Raw genomic sequence first — 16,287 nt, forward strand, 5'->3', positions numbered from 1 at the left:
AGAAAAGATGATTTGTGTCTTAAAAAATAAAAACTGATATGGTACAAAATAATCTAAAAGGTCATGTGTTCAATTTTCACTGCATCTATCTTCTCCGTTTGAGTCTGCTACACAGAGCATCTTTGTATCTTAAAAAAAATAAAATAAAAATTTATATGATACAAAATAATCTAAGAGGTCAGATGTTCAATTCTTTAGTGATCTTTTCTCAGAGTGTGAGTCTGTCATACATGACTTGTCCAGTATAATTTACTTTGATCAGCTTGGTTTTCAGACTATTATATTGACCATATGAGTTTACCCAAACTGCACCAAAAATAGTGGTTGCAGATTGTAAAAAAAATAAATCATTATTGTATTATCAAGTTCAACCCCATTGTTCTAAACGTGTTGAGTAAATAAAATCTATATATATATATATAAAAGCAGAGTTTTTGCCAAAAATAGTAATTTCCCGCCAAAATGTCATTTCTAAAAAAGGAAATATATATTATGAATATTGAAATTTTTGCATTGATTGTATCAATCAATTTAATTTGTGATATGATTTTGTGTTACTATGAGTTATTTAATTTTTATTGCAAACTGTATAAATAAAGTTCAAATACAAATGATTGCAATGTTCAGCATCACTCATATATATGTGTGTGTGTGTGTAATGCAATAAATGATGACTTCAATTATTGTTTGCATTGATTATATCAATTCATTTAATTCAATTTTGAATTTAAGTAATTTTTATATTAATTCAAATGTAATTTATGTATTATATGATTTATTTTGTTTTTTTTACTCAAATTAAAACTAAACTCTATTTTGTTTTTTTACTCAAATGGTTGAGTGTTAAAAGTTATCACTAAAGTTTTCCAATGAACATTAATTTACCATTTATTAATCATAATTTTTTTTTTATCTCAAATACATATTATTTCGAAATTACCTTAATTTGAAAGAATTAATGCGTTATAGTTTTCTTCCAAAACCATATGTATATTGTATATATCTTGAATTGTCTTCTTAAAAATTCAAATAAGAGAGCACAAAAAATTTAAAAGAGATAGAGTTTCAAATGGACATTAAATTACTCTCAACAAACGTGTATATTACCCTCAGTAATAAGAAATATTTGACACTCAATACATGCAATTCGAGATTTCCATAATTTGAAAGAGTTAATGTATGATATAATTCTGCCAAAAGCATCCAATGTATAATTTTTGTATCTTGGGATGTCTTTGAATTTGAAATTATAAATAATGCAATATTGCATACTATATTAGAAACCAATTTTATTTTATTTATCTTGCTAAATTTATCTACTCCAAAATTGCATTATGAAATGACCCCTCTTTTCAGAACCATATATGAGTTGAATCCTTCCAAGATATAATGTTCGTTTAAATTTAGATTTGTTCGTTATTATGAACTACCTACATATGGAAACAACGAGAACAACAAGACACTTTAAAGTCTATCTTTCATGATCGAGAAGTAAAAAATATTATTCATCTATTTATACAAAATTTTAATTATTATGTATTATTAATGTGATAATTTTTTTCTATATTACAAAGTTCACAAATACATGATAATATAAAATTTCCCGTAATGGAAGTGATTAAACCAATTTTTAAAAAAGTAAGCATCTTATTAGACGACACCTTATAAAATTTATTGACATTATTTTGGAATACACGTAATAAATATTAATTAAATAACTTTTCTGATTTATACATAATTTACTTATGATCACATGTTTCATTTTTCTTTCGGAATAATAGGCTGTTGTCCATATTTTGAATAAATTTTGTAAATTAAATCACAACCCATTTGGATAAAGATATTGATGAAACAATTATTGTTATTATTCAAATGTGTCAAACACGTGACATGTCACAAAATTATTTGTGAATGTGGATATTGACGAATTTTTGAATTTTTTAAAAAATATTTCTCATTAATTTTATTGAATGTGATTTAAAAATATTTTTTTATCACATTTTAAAAAATAATAATATATAGCTTTTTGAAAATTAAAGAATTAAATATGTATTAAAGTTGTGGCCGACATCAATACACTAAATACGATAAGCATCATATCATTATCTTAGGCTAACACAATCTAAAATTTTGAGATATGATATTGATTATTAACCAAAAAAATTAATCGACATGCATTGTATTTAAGAAAATTTTTTAAAATCAGCGAAAAATAGTTTTTTTTTTTATATTTTATAATTATATTATTTTTTCAATTTAAATATCTATTCATTTTCACTAATTTTAATAATATCATCCCGTGCATCGCACGGGTTAAATACTAGTTAAGCTAAACTTCCACCACTGGGCTGGGCATGCCTTTGTATGGTTCGGTTTTTGGCCCATATACATATTTAGCAAAGTCCACTAAAGCGTTGCCAAGGCCCAAATCCAATTGTTATTTCATATATATAAGTAAAAAAAATTACGAAAATACGAAATATAATATATATTTTTGTTTATTACCGAAGCATGTATGAATTTTTAATATTAATTTTAAGGCAAAAACTTATGTGAGACGGTCTCACGCGTATTATTTGTGAGACGGATCTCTTATTTGGGTCACCCATAAAAGAGTATTACTTTTTATGCTAAGAGTACTATTTTTTATTGTGAATATGAGTATTGTTGACCCGTCTCACAGATTATGATCCGTGAGACGGTCTCACATGAGACTCACTCTAATTTTAAAATCACAAAGAATCTTACATGACGATCTTCGTATTATCCTTCAAATGTGTTACCATCGTATCACACGTAATATGTCTCACAGTCGCAAATAATTTATAGTATATCTAACGATAAATTTAGAACGAAATTTCAAATTCGATACCAATCATAACAAAATATCCATATATTTCTCATATAAGATAATAATATATATATATATATATATATATATATATATATATATATATCAAGAATAGTTTAAAAAGTACAACCAATATATGGTTACAGAGATATTTACAACTATTATATCGTGCGTGAAATTTTATATTCAATATATAGTGAAATTTTGACGACGTTATTTCTTGATCGACACAAATTAATTTATTATATTATAAAAAAGGTGGAACTAAAAATGACCCAAAAAACCAACTACCAAGGGGAGGATACCCCCTATGCGTAGGTGATTGAGTAAATGTGAAGAAAGGAACCCCAAAATTAATTAATTTTCACGTCTTATCTTTTCATCTATTTCTTTTGCGATCCCAAAGCACGCGCAAACTCCCTTTTCGTTGCCATCACATTCGACTCACATTATTTATGTGAGACGGTTTTACATGTCGTATTTTGTTAGACGGATCTTTTATTTAAGTCATCAATAAAAAATATTACTTTTTATTGTGAATATCGGTAAGATTGACCCGTCTCACAGATAAGATTCGTGAGACCGTCTCACAAAAGACTTATTCTTTATGTTTTACCTTATAATGGATAGTTTAATAATTAATTTCTCAATGGAAGTTTCCGATAATTACACCTTTTGATATCTCTGAGAGGTCCAGGTCATGGATCAGGTTATGAAAAGTTTTTGAACAATCCGACAAATAGCCGGACAAATATATGCTCGAGACATTATCTCTCTGGGCTACCAGAAGCCCGGATTTCCAGAAAAGCTCCCAAGTGATGACTTTCTACCCGAGTTACCTCGATAGTAGCACCGATAATTAAATTTTAAACGAAAGATAGCAGCTGCCAAGTTTTAAACACGAAAATACAATATTCAAAATCATTTAAGGATGAAATGGTCCAGGATAAAACGATAAATTGATAGATAAAATATAATATAACTATTTTATACATCTATAATTACAATAATAATAATAATGTTGACGTCTTTGTTTCATCTAACGTTCTCGACTCAAATTTTTATGATAATTATGAGATGATGTAAAAATATCGAATCACATCTTTCGCACTAAGCGGAGTGTGACACAACGAATTCGTGTGATCATCATGATTCAAAGATGGAAGAAAGAAACAAATTATTTTACATCTCTACGAATTACTATTTGTCATTTTAAATATTATATGGATAAAAATTGCATTTGGCAAGAACAGCCTACGGTGGAGTTAATTATTGATGCATATCTATTATGAAGCCTTTATGTAATAATTATAATTATTATTTTTCTATTAATTGTACATGCTAGTACAAAATAAAGCACTTGAGGAGATAATTACTGTTTGTTTTTACAATATTAAAAGGTGTTTGAATTAGCAGATAACAATGATGCAAAAAAATCTCATAATTTTGGCACACTTTTTTTCCAGACAAACAAAATAAACCACATGGAAAAAAAATTTGTTTGGATCCTGAAAAGTCATGAAATCCATAATCATCAACAGAATTTTTGCTTGTGATCAGACGCCAACTTTTTCGAAATGTTCACATATTCCATATATATATTATTCAATAATAATGAATGTATTTGCTTTTTCTTAAAATTGGCAAGTTGGTTCATAATTGACCTGCAATATTTTGGAGAAATCGACGCATATTTTTATCATTTGCCTTGTTGCCTTGATTCTTTTCTGTTATCGACCAGTCCCAGATGTTTAATTGTCAAGTATAGTAATTATATATATATATATATATATATATATATATATATATATATATATATCTCAATTGGTAAACATTTTTCCAGATTCAAATAATTTTTTAAGAGCATGTGGGAGCAACACAATCTAAGGAGTGACTAAAGGGTGCAAATAAGGTGTCAAAATACAACACTATCCAACACGAAAAAAATCAGGTTCGAATTGAGATTTTTCGGGTTCGGGTTGGATTCAGGTTGGGTGGGTTCGAGATATTGTTAGACATGTTTCGGCTTGGGTCGGGTTGGGTCACGGGTTGACCCGTTTTTTTTTTTTGAAAATATTACCTATATTTTTATATATTGTATATTTAAACAAAATTTATTGTATATTTATATGATAACTCTTTATCATTTAATATTTATTTTGTATATTTTTTTTAATAATTGTTTATTTGATTGAATAAATATATTTTTAATTTTCTACGATTAAACTTTCAAATTTAAATCGAAAATTTTGTTATTATGTGTTTAAATTAAAATATTATTATTATTTTTTCGAATTTTTTTCATTATTTTTTTTAAAAAAAATAAATTAAATTCGGGTTAGACGGGTTGAGTCGAGTTAGAGGGGTTCGTGTTCGGGTCGGGGGTTTTCGGGTTGCTTCGGGTTCGGGTTGAAAAAAAAAAACAAAAAAATTCGCGGGTTGACCTGAAACCCGACCCACCCGACACGATTGACCCCCACCCGACACGATTGACCCCCTAGGTGCAAACTCTTTCTCAACATCTATATATAATCTACCATCTTATATATAAAAAAACATATATAAATATAGTTTACTGAAAATTTCGTTGCACTACTCGAATGCCAACGTCCACAGCCCATGTGTTTTCACATTCGTCTGATCAACGTTGATCAGTCTAATGTGAAAATCGTAAACACATGGACCGTCAGATGCAGAGACGGATTTACGCTAGGGCTATACTGGGCTGTAGCCCAGCCCAATTTTTTTTATTTAGCGACGGTTTTAGCGACGGTTTTGCGACGGTTGTAGTAAACCGTCGCCGATGTGGATCGACGACGGTTTTATCAAAAGCCGTCGCAAATATTAGCGACGATTATTGATAAAACCGTCGCTAAATTATTAAAAAATAAAAAAAAGGTGGATCGGTGGTTTTAATTAGCGACGATTTATTCAATAGAACATCATTACCACTTTGATGTTTTTAATGCAGCAATAGATTTCATTTTGATGGAGTTAAATACTCGGTTCAATGAGTCATCGGTGAAACTTCTTTCTCTTAGTATAGCTTTAGATCCTAAAAATTCATTTGACTCATTTAACAGTGATGATATTTGCAAGCTTGCGAAGAAGTTTTATCCTGGAGATTTCACAGATCAAGAAATTGTTGTTTTGAAGTATGCATTGATACATTTATAAACTCGATGTGATGCAGAATTTAAAAGTTTCTACACTTGTTGAGTTGTGTCAGCAATTGACCGAGAGTGGACGGTCAAGTGTTTATGTTATGTTGACTAAATTGATTCATCTTGTTTTGACATTATCTGTGTCTACTGCCACTATTGAACGGGCTTTTTCAGCAATGAAGCATGTGAAGATGGCACTTCGCAATAAAATGGAGGATGACTTTCTTGCCGATTGTTTGACACTCTATATTGAACGAGATTTAGCTAAACATATTGATGTAAATTCTATTATTGATGAATTTTATGTTTTAAAATCCCGTAAGGCACAACTTCGTTGAACGATATAATGTATTTTTTTTTAATAATATATAATTTATCATATTGAGTTCAAGCCCACCCCAACTCTTATTCCTGGATCCGTCCCTGGTCAGATGCAACATATTCATCAGCCGATATCGAATTTATCTAAATTTATATATAAAATAAAACATTATTTTGTTGAAGTATCACTCCAAGTCTCCAACCAAACTTATCTTAGTTAGTAAATAATAACGAGGTATGAGATCGAGACTCTAATTTAAGAGTGAATGTATCTGCAGAAACGTTGCAGCTACAAAGTCACGAGGGAGAGAGTACAATTATGTGCTAAATTTATCATGTTTTGTTTGTGATTAAATACTGCGAGGCACATGGACAGGTTTTCCTATGTTTAGCAAATATGTAATATATATAATGTGATATCAGCCACATATGGTATGTCTATTATAATTCGTTAATAAAAAATTCCATTATTATCACTAAAAAAATACTTTTTAAAAATGAATTAAAAAATAATAATAATAATAATAAATGGATAATACCATTCCTCCACGTTAGGAGGCCATAATCTTGCGAAAGATACATTTCATCTGCTACTGTTGCTAAAATTCATGTACGCCCTTCTATTAAAATAAGCACTCCCATCTCCTCAAAATAATATTAATAATATTAAGCACTCCCTATAACCAAAAAATATATTTATTTATAAAAGTAATAATAACAATAATACCATTTTTATTCGTATTTCTTTGATTGCGTTTAGATTGATAAATTTTGTTTTAAGAGGATCTCGGGGGGGTTTGAGAATTGAAATTCAAATGGCATGAATCTCTTGTGTATTTGAATTCTACGACATTTACTATTGAAATTGAATAACTTGATATTGAGTGGATTTGAAATTCACCGTGATTTGCCCATTTAGAATGTTTGCATGTAGAGATGGATTTAAAATGAATCAATTTCGATTATGATTGTATTGTAAGCAATGAAACAATAGAAAAATTCAAATTTTATTTACACATTAGTCATACAAAATAAAATGAGTTTTAAATGACATCATTATTTGGTAAATTTGAAATTCATTCTAATTAGTATGAAACACTATATAAATATAAAAAGAGTGAATTTTAAGTTCATGATCTTGATTCTCCAAAACAACAAATTTACATTTGAATACATTTGAAATTCATGCGATTCATGAATTTCAAAATATATTTAAATGTATTTTTGTAGTTTTAGATTAACAAGATCATAAACTTTAAATATGCATCATCCATGTTTATATAATGTTATATGTTAATTACGATGAATTTCAAGATCATCCATGTTTATATAATGTTATATGTTAATTACGATGAATTTCAAGTTAACCCAATAATACTCATTTGAAATTCATGATACTTTGTGTAACTGATGTGTAAATAAATAAGTATTTCATTGTTAACAATAAAAAAAATAATCAAAATCAATGGATTTCAAATATATCAATTCATACAAATATAATTTTATCATACCCCGGAGATATCCGGGTCATCCAAGAGGCACGTGTGTCATCTTGAGTCTGGGTTTCGGGTAGTCAGGAAGCCAGTAAAGTCAAGCAAATCGACAAGTGTTCAGAAGGAGCCGAACTCTCAGCTGAGCCCGGGAAATGAAAGCTCGGGTAGTGTAATTAATAGGCAGTACTTCACGTCACGTTCATCCACCCGAGCACCTTGGTACATATGTCATCTCCAAGTTGATAAGTATGGGACGCCATGTCTCGATAATCATTGGCAGGTCTTTCAGCGCGTAGAAGTGATGTGACTAGACTGAAGGTAGTATAGGCTATCGTATTTGACAGTGTCAGAAAGAAGAATATGAGCGTCCATCTCGCTATGAGTAGCAGCTGGACATTGAAAACAAAATCATCATCGACTTTTATCTTATAAATACAAGATTTCCTCAATAATCATGCATTCATGTATTCTTGCAAAAAATACGCATACTCCCTGCACATTCTCTTGATATAAAGTACTTAACTAACTTGAGTGTTGGAGTAGCTACGCCGGATAATCTTCCGACGCCCAATAACGTTCCCTACTTTCTTAAGTATGCAAATACTTCAAGCCCAGGTAGTTGCCCCGGAATTTCGACAAACCAGGACATAAATCAACCCGATTCGATGTAATTGTCCATCAAACTCATACTCAATTCACCCCGTCATCATCATAGTCAAATCGAATCAAATCCAAATGATTTTTCGACTTTCTATTTTCATCCATTAATAGATTTACATGAGTTTAGAACTCGAGATCTATCTCGACTGAGTTTTTTGGTGTCGATAGTATCTTTAATCTTCTCCTATATATGTCAGCCGTAAAGGGTTTCGGCTGGCACGTCTCGCGATACAAAAAACAAGATAATGGGAATGGGAGATGAAAGGGCATAGAAAAGTCTTGTGGGGTCCAATCTCATGCTTTGATTGCCAGCTGAAAGCCGCAAAGTACGCTTACATAAACCCCCCCTACGTAGCCACTGTCATCTCTCTTGGAGACATTATCACAAACACTTTTCCTAAATTTGCTCCTACGAGATACAACTGCTTGCAGAACTTCGATTTTCCCACCAGCTACCTCCATGGCCAGACAGCAACAACGGTACCGCGGCGTACGGCAGCGACATTGGGGATCCTGGGTTTCCGAAATTCGCCACCCTTTACTGTAAGCTCCCATGTTTTCTTCATGTATTTGTGGACTCGACTTCTAGTTTTCTGTCTGTGGGGATGTTTGATGTATCCACAAAGGGTGGGGCTGCATTAATGAATTTCAGCATTAATTTCAAGACAACAAACTACCCATCAATTTAAGTGTCTGGTTCATTGTTTCTTGAAACGAACAAGTTTATTCCGTTGCTTGGATTTAACGAGCATGTAGTCCTCTCTGTATACTGTGGTTTTGTTCGAATATGGTTCTTACAAAATATTTGTTGTATTTTGCTGACCATAATGGCTATGTTAATGACTACTTTTTATCTTGTTCATGCAGAAAGACAAGAGTATGGCTAGGCACATTCGAGACAGCAGAGGATGCTGCCAAGGCGTACGACGAGGCTGCACGTATCATGTCCGGGCCTAGAGCGCGCACAAACTTCTCCCACAACCCGAACGAGCCACGATCATCGTCAGCGAAGCTTCTTTCAGCCACACTAATGGCTAAGCTACATAAATGCCACATGGCTTCCCTCCAAATGGTCAAGAAACCAGTAGTTAATAATAAGCTAAACGAAGCAGATCATTTTCCATGTTTTGACAGAGGGAATGCCATTGATTTAAAGAATGATCAAAAGGGTGTTAATAATTGCGAAATCCCAGTAGGAGATAATGGGCAGAAATTTGAATCTCTTGAAGATGATCACATTGAGCAGATGATTCAGGAGCTACTTGATTATGGTTCACTTGAGCTTTCTTCTGTTATGGGAAATTCAACAATGTAGTGGTCTAGTGGAGAGATTTTAGTGTTGTTTCTTTCCCTTTCACTTGAGTCTATTTCTTCAACAATCTTTTTTCCCGAGTTACAATTTGGTGGCGGGCACATGAGGGAAGGGAGGTTAGGCTCGAGCCGACGCCGACGCCGATATCAACCAGTGACGTCTAAGTGGCATTTCTTCAACATTTTTTATGCATCTATATTGTGACAAATATTCCTATCATCATGGGATGAAAGTCAATGTGAATTTAAGAATCAATAAATTTTTATTAAAACATAATACAAAGGCAAAAACTTGTGTGAGACGATCTTACGGGTTGTATTTGTGAGACAGATCTCTTATTTGGGTCACTCATGAAAAAATATTACTTTTTATGCTAAGAGTATTACTTTTTATTGTGAATATGAGTAGAGTTGATCCGCAGATTATAATCTGTGAGACGGTCTCACATGAGACTCACTCATACACATTCTTGGGATTTTAATCCTTATCCTTCAATAATGTACATGTATATTCGTACATTGTTAAAATATTAAAACTAAAAGGTCTTTTTTCTTTTTCTTCTTTCCAAATAGTATTTAGGAGAGAAAAAAAGTATAGAAGAGCATATTTAAATATCATCCAAAAAACTAGACATCATATGATGTAATAAATGTAGCCTGAGACTCCATGGGTGTTTTTTGGCCTCCATTAAAGCATTTAATGCTTTTGGAAGTTTTTTCTCCACTCCATGTTAGTCTTGAAAGTTGGTACTCGATAGTTTTCATGTGACTCTTTGGATATATAGTTTTTTTTTTAAAAAAAATATAGAGAGATGGACAAAATTCAATTGTTTCTGCCTATTTAAAAACCAGAAATTGAAAATAGAAAGTCAATAAATTATATTAAATTGATGCGTCGGGTATAAGATATCCCGATACCCCAAAATATCATTAGATTATATAGGTTTATCGTATATCATGTTAGGATATGTTCACGAGGAGTAACACTCTCGGAATAACATGTTTTCTTTCTCCTTACTATTTGTTCTTATAACATCATGTGAAAAAGGTTTGGGAAAAATAGGGCTAATAATTGATGTTCATTTAAGGAGAAACACAGTCCAGAATGTTTTCTCATTCACTTTATTTTTGTGTGATCACCACATATAACAGCTGCTGCACACTAGTATGGAATTTGGAGTCATACAATTGATTCAAAGTTCTGCTTTTTGTTTTGTCTTTTTGAACCATTTTTTAAAATTATATATAAATAAATAAATAAATTGTGTTATTTTAATTAGGGACAGTGTCCAATCTCTATGTTTTATACTGTCCAAAAACATTTCAACATCAAAGTCCACGCGCATTCATTCACAAAATCACAATCTAATAAAGACTTTCAAAATGAATGTCCATTGGTAAAAAAGTTGTCTTCCCAGTTAATTCTTTTAATTAATTGGTGAACATTTCTAAGAAAAATTTTACATCCAAAAAATTCCACGATTTTTCCATGCCATAACATCCTAATTTTCAAATTTCACGACTTTTGCTACAATTATCGAAATTTTTATGCAAGTTGTCTACATGCCATGTATACTCTCAAAAAACTATGTCTATTATCGAGTACAACAGCTTCTATGTCATATCAGGTATAACCAGGGGCGGAGCAGAAATCCAATCCTACCCAGGCTAGAATTTTAAACTCTAATATCATTTAATATTTTAAATTGATCTACCCAAACTAATATCATATTTATCCAAAATTATAAAAAAATTTACATATAAATTTTTTGGACCATCCGGGTTATAGCAAGCTCTCCCTCCGCCCCTGGGTATAACACACCCGACAGTAGAAAATATGTTTGTTCAATCTCGATGAAATATAGTTTCTATGCCGCATCAAGTATAACGTATCTAAATTCGCTACTTTCCTAGTACATGAATATTTTCAACAACAATCCTTATCAATCCTCTTCCACAGACATCACCATTGCATGTGCCATTGTTACTTACATACTTTGAATGCAATATTTCATTTGTCCACAACCAAACCATTCAATCTAAGTGGGCCCATTTCCCACGACTACCTCCACATGCCTTCCATCAACTTGCATGCATTTTCTCCGCTCCTCAATCTCAGTGTAGAGGATTAATAGTATCAAAATCTTGAGTAGAATTAATTTAAAAAAATTTCAATTCCATCACCTATGTCTAATAAATATATTTTACATGACTTCTGTTTGGTTTTTCTGACATGTATTATAAATTTATAATATATATCTTGTTTATGTATAACAGACACCGACACATCTATCAAAACGGGTCAAGTCAGTCGAAGCATCTCGACCAACCACATAAAATAGATTGGTTGTGTTGTCAGTATTGTGACCCGGTTTGCCAAATTTAACACGAACCATAATGGCGAGTCGGAGTCCTAGAATTCGAAAAATATGTCATATTTTAATCGCGAATAAACTCGAGTCAGTGTATGTGAGAATTTTGTAAACTTATTAGTCATTGAAATCGGCGTGCGAGTCGAGAGTTGCGAGTTTTTTGGTATAGGTTTTTGAACTCACGGAGATTTTTATGTCATTAAATTACTGAGATAGTGGCTGAGCAACCATATGTGAGTAAACAAGTTGTTATGATTCCTTCAGTATTACAAGCCATAATATAATATAATATAATACATATAGAAATAAATGAAGCTGATCGAGTCAAATGATGAATCCAATTTCTATTCAAGCTTTGATTGTCCATTAGAAAGCGTGTTGCTAATGAGCATCAATCAGTGTCATAATGAATCTTGCTTAACAACTTATAAATCGCTGGCAAATTTGAATCACACTGATTATTGCACAAGGTTGAAGTAATCACTCGATCGTATTCAAACAAGAATAGTAATTGTTGATGGCTCGTAGTTCATCTTTGATCAAGGTTTCAAATTTGGGACGAGGTCTCGGATTCAAAACACAATTATAAAAAATATCTCTCCGAGACCATTTTTGTAGAACTTTTTGTTTTTTTTTTACTGGTGGGTGTATTCTAATATAAGTTTGTTGATCAATTCTCAAGAGAAACACTTGTAGACCACATATTTTTGAGAAGAGTGTTCAAATACAAATAACTGGTGTTCTAGGCGAGAGAGCTTCCAAACTTGTCAAACTCTCCACATTAATGTTCTGCACGAGAGAACCTTGGAATTTGTCGTTAGATAAGAGGTGAATTAACTTTGAATAATGTGTCATGACAATCCTGTCCCACATTGGGAAATATGCCAAATAAATTCTTCTTTATTAGCTCAAAGTTTGAGTTAAAGGTTTGGGCTCAGGGGCACCAGAATTTTTTGAAAAGGAAGAAGACGCTGATAGGCCAGGTCTCGGTGAATGTCTCTTAGACATAATTGTCATAATTTTTTATGTTCGAAAAAATGTCTCTTAGACCAAACAGTGTGTCCTTAGCTTGCACTTCACAGCAGCTAGGCTGTGTTCGTTGCGTCCCATGTCCAAACCAATGCGTCTCATGCGCATGTCCTTTGGCATAGAACCACACTTTCTGGATTAAGTCGTTGTATCTTAGAGACGATTACCGTCAACGTAAAGCACTAGTATACGGACAATTCGTCTTGCGAACAGAGGATACATCCTCGCCTTGACTTACTGTTATTCGTTGCTGTACATTATTCAGAATACCATCATTTGTTAGCCTTTACACATATTCTTGTGAAACTGACATCGAGAATCGTAATAGTTCGAGATGGATTCACCAACTTATGAGATCAAAAATAGCGGAGATGGATCCGAAAATGGAGTGGAGGGAAGCATTTGATGTATTTTAGAGGCAGTATTTCTGTTTCTGAACGAAACTATACTTGTTGTGTTGTTTATACCGAGTATGTCTTCCTACTCTAAACCAAAACATGAATATCACTTTGGATTGTTGGACATATTTTGTATAAGAAATTACTTCTCTTCCCATACAAATTCTTGAAGGATATCATTTTGCTGTAACGCTTTTGAAATCAGGCTGCCAACTATCATAAGATGCAAGTGATAATCTCCCTGGAGACAGGCTGCCTGTTGAAATATCAGAATCCTCCCTATTCCTGTAACCTCTTTTCTTCCCATAATAGTTCATCAACTCCTCTTTGGAAATCTCACTATCGCTGGATTTAAACTTCATCCCTCCATTTTTTCCATTTTTGGTCTCTGCTCCATACTTGCTGTTCCTAAACGACCAACAAAACGAGCTCGTTTCTGTTAAACAAATAACCGCCATCGGAAAGGAATTGAAGAAGTTGTATATTGTCTAAATGAATTGAATAAAATGTTCGTACAAGATTCTATATATAGAGAAAGAAACGTATTTATTTCCTAAAGCTAAAACACGACTTTCATATATGAACTTTGCCACATTATATGAGTCAAAAATGATTGTACAGCAAATGGTCCATCGTATATCAACACGCCCCCTTCAAGCTTGGAACAGACCTAGAACACCAAGCTTGATTAATAGAAAACGATGTTAATCAGTACCCAACCCTTTGGTGAAGAGTTCAGCAAGTTGATTCGAGGAAGACACATAGGCAGTCCGAAAACAACCCGCTTTAATCTTATCACGAATAAGGTGACAATCAATATCGATGTGCTTTGTACGCTCGTGAAACATGGGATTGGCAGCAATATGCAAAGCTGCATGGTTATCACAGTACAGTGTAGCAGGTTCGGTAAACACCAACCCCATATTAGACAACAGCCCTTGGATCCAAACTAACTCACAGGAAGTCGTAGCCATGGCGCGATACTCTGCTTCGACCGAAGATCTTGAGACGATGTTCTGTTTTTTTGTGCGCTAAGATATAAGTGAATCTCCCAATTTAATGCAGAAACCTGTGAGAGATCGACGAGTCATGGGACAAGAGGCCCAATCTGAGTCACAATAGGCAGATAACTTCAAGGCGCTGTGAGAAGGCAGAAAAATGCCCATCCCAGGGGAGCCCTTGAGATATTTGACAACTTGCATGGCAGCATCCATATGAGCACGTTTAGGAGAGTGCATAAACTGACTCAACCGTTGAACTGCATAACATATATCAGGTCTAGTAATGGTGAGATATATTAATTTGCCAACTAATCGTTTATACGAATCTGAATCAGCAAGAAAATTATCGGAGGCATAAGCTGATGTAGTAGGAAACAAGCGATCAAAATCATGGGAGGTGAGCTTCTGATGTTGTTCAGTAGGGGTATCAAACGGTTTGGCCCCAAGGAATCCAGCATCCGCAAGAAGATCCAGAGCATACTTTCGTTGATTTAAAAGAATGCCACTGGTGGATCGGGCTATTTCAATCCCTAAAAAATACTTCAAAAGACCAAGGTCTCGAAGCTCAAGTCGAGAGTGCAAGAATTTCTTTAAATCATCAATGGCAGCCATATCATTACCAGTGATGACAATATCATCGACATAAACCACTAGAAGGGTAGTGATGTGAGCATCATGACGAGTAAACAAGGAATGATCATGTTGGGACTGCGTAAAACCAGCATCAATCATCACAGTTGCAAACTTTTGATTCCATTGTCGAGAAGCTTGTTTAAGCCCATACAAAGATTTGCGAAGTCGACAAACTTTATTGTGGTCTTGAACATGATAGCCGAGGGGCAGTTGCATAAAGATTTCTTCATCTAAGTCACCTTGGAGAAACGCATTGGTAACATCCATCTGAAATAAACTCTAGCCTCGGACAGCTGCTATGCTGAAAAAACAACGTATGGTGGTGATTTTGGCCGTAGGAGAAAACGTGTCATGGAAATCATCTCCAGCCTGTTGTGTGTATCCCTTCGCAACCAACCGCGCTTTGAATTTATCAACACTTCCATTGGGTAGGAATTTTAGCTTATAAAACCATCGGCACCCTATCGGCTTGGCATAGGACGGTAAATCAACTATATCCCATGTGTGGTTGGAGTCTAGAGCTGCTAGTTCCAAATCCATTGCATGATTCCACCTAGGATCCGTGATAGCTTCATGATAAGATCGTGGCTCAGAAAAGGATGAAAATGTAGTTAAAAAACTTTGATAGGATTGAGAAAAATTTGAGTACTGGATATGATTATAAATCGGATAGCATCAAGGAGTGGCAGAGGCATGAGACAATGTGGGACAAGAAAAATCTTTTGTCCAAATGGGTGGTTGTACACTTCGAGATGATCTTCTTAAGGGAAGTGAAGGGGCATCATCATTGTCTGTCCCTTGAGCAGATGGGGAGTGGAGATCACTGGACAAATCAGGACCATCGTCTTCCAGTGGGGAAGAATCGAAGAATGAGTTGGAGTCAAGAAACATTGGTTCAGGCATTGACTTTTCAGCAACAGATAGTTAGATTCATGAAAGACAACATCTCTTGAAATAAAGATTCTCTTGGTCTCAAGATCCATCACTTTGTATCCTTTTGAAGAATGGAATAACCCAAAAATACAAAAGCCTTGGCTCTAGAGGAGAATTTATG

At 33.3% G+C, this 16,287-nt stretch overlaps 1 protein-coding gene across 1 annotated transcript; it reads left to right on the forward strand.

The window, feature by feature from the left end:
* The first annotated feature begins 8,675 nt into the window (after positions 1 to 8,675).
* On the forward strand, positions 8,676 to 10,077 carry LOC140803949 (ethylene-responsive transcription factor ERF003-like). Its single transcript, XM_073159792.1, has 2 exons — positions 8,676 to 9,032; positions 9,357 to 10,077. Exons 1-2 carry the CDS (start codon positions 8,950 to 8,952, stop codon positions 9,802 to 9,804), a joined length of 531 nt encoding a protein of 176 aa, XP_073015893.1. The 5' UTR covers positions 8,676 to 8,949; the 3' UTR covers positions 9,805 to 10,077.
* The last annotated feature ends 6,210 nt before the right edge of the window (positions 10,078 to 16,287 follow it).

This window comes from Primulina eburnea, chromosome 10 (assembly GCF_022965805.1).
Source record: "Primulina eburnea isolate SZY01 chromosome 10, ASM2296580v1, whole genome shotgun sequence".
Taxonomy (NCBI): domain Eukaryota; kingdom Viridiplantae; phylum Streptophyta; class Magnoliopsida; order Lamiales; family Gesneriaceae; genus Primulina; species Primulina eburnea.

Bases quoted from the DNA above. Each gene is read 5' to 3' on its own strand.
- LOC140803949 (XM_073159792.1), top strand. From the start codon at position 8,950: ATGGCCAGACAGCAACAACGGTACCGCGGCGTACGGCAGCGACATTGG. The intron at 9,033-9,356 runs GTAAGCTCCCAT...TTGTTCATGCAG, and splicing joins GAAATTCGCCACCCTTTACT to AAAGACAAGAGTATGGCTAG.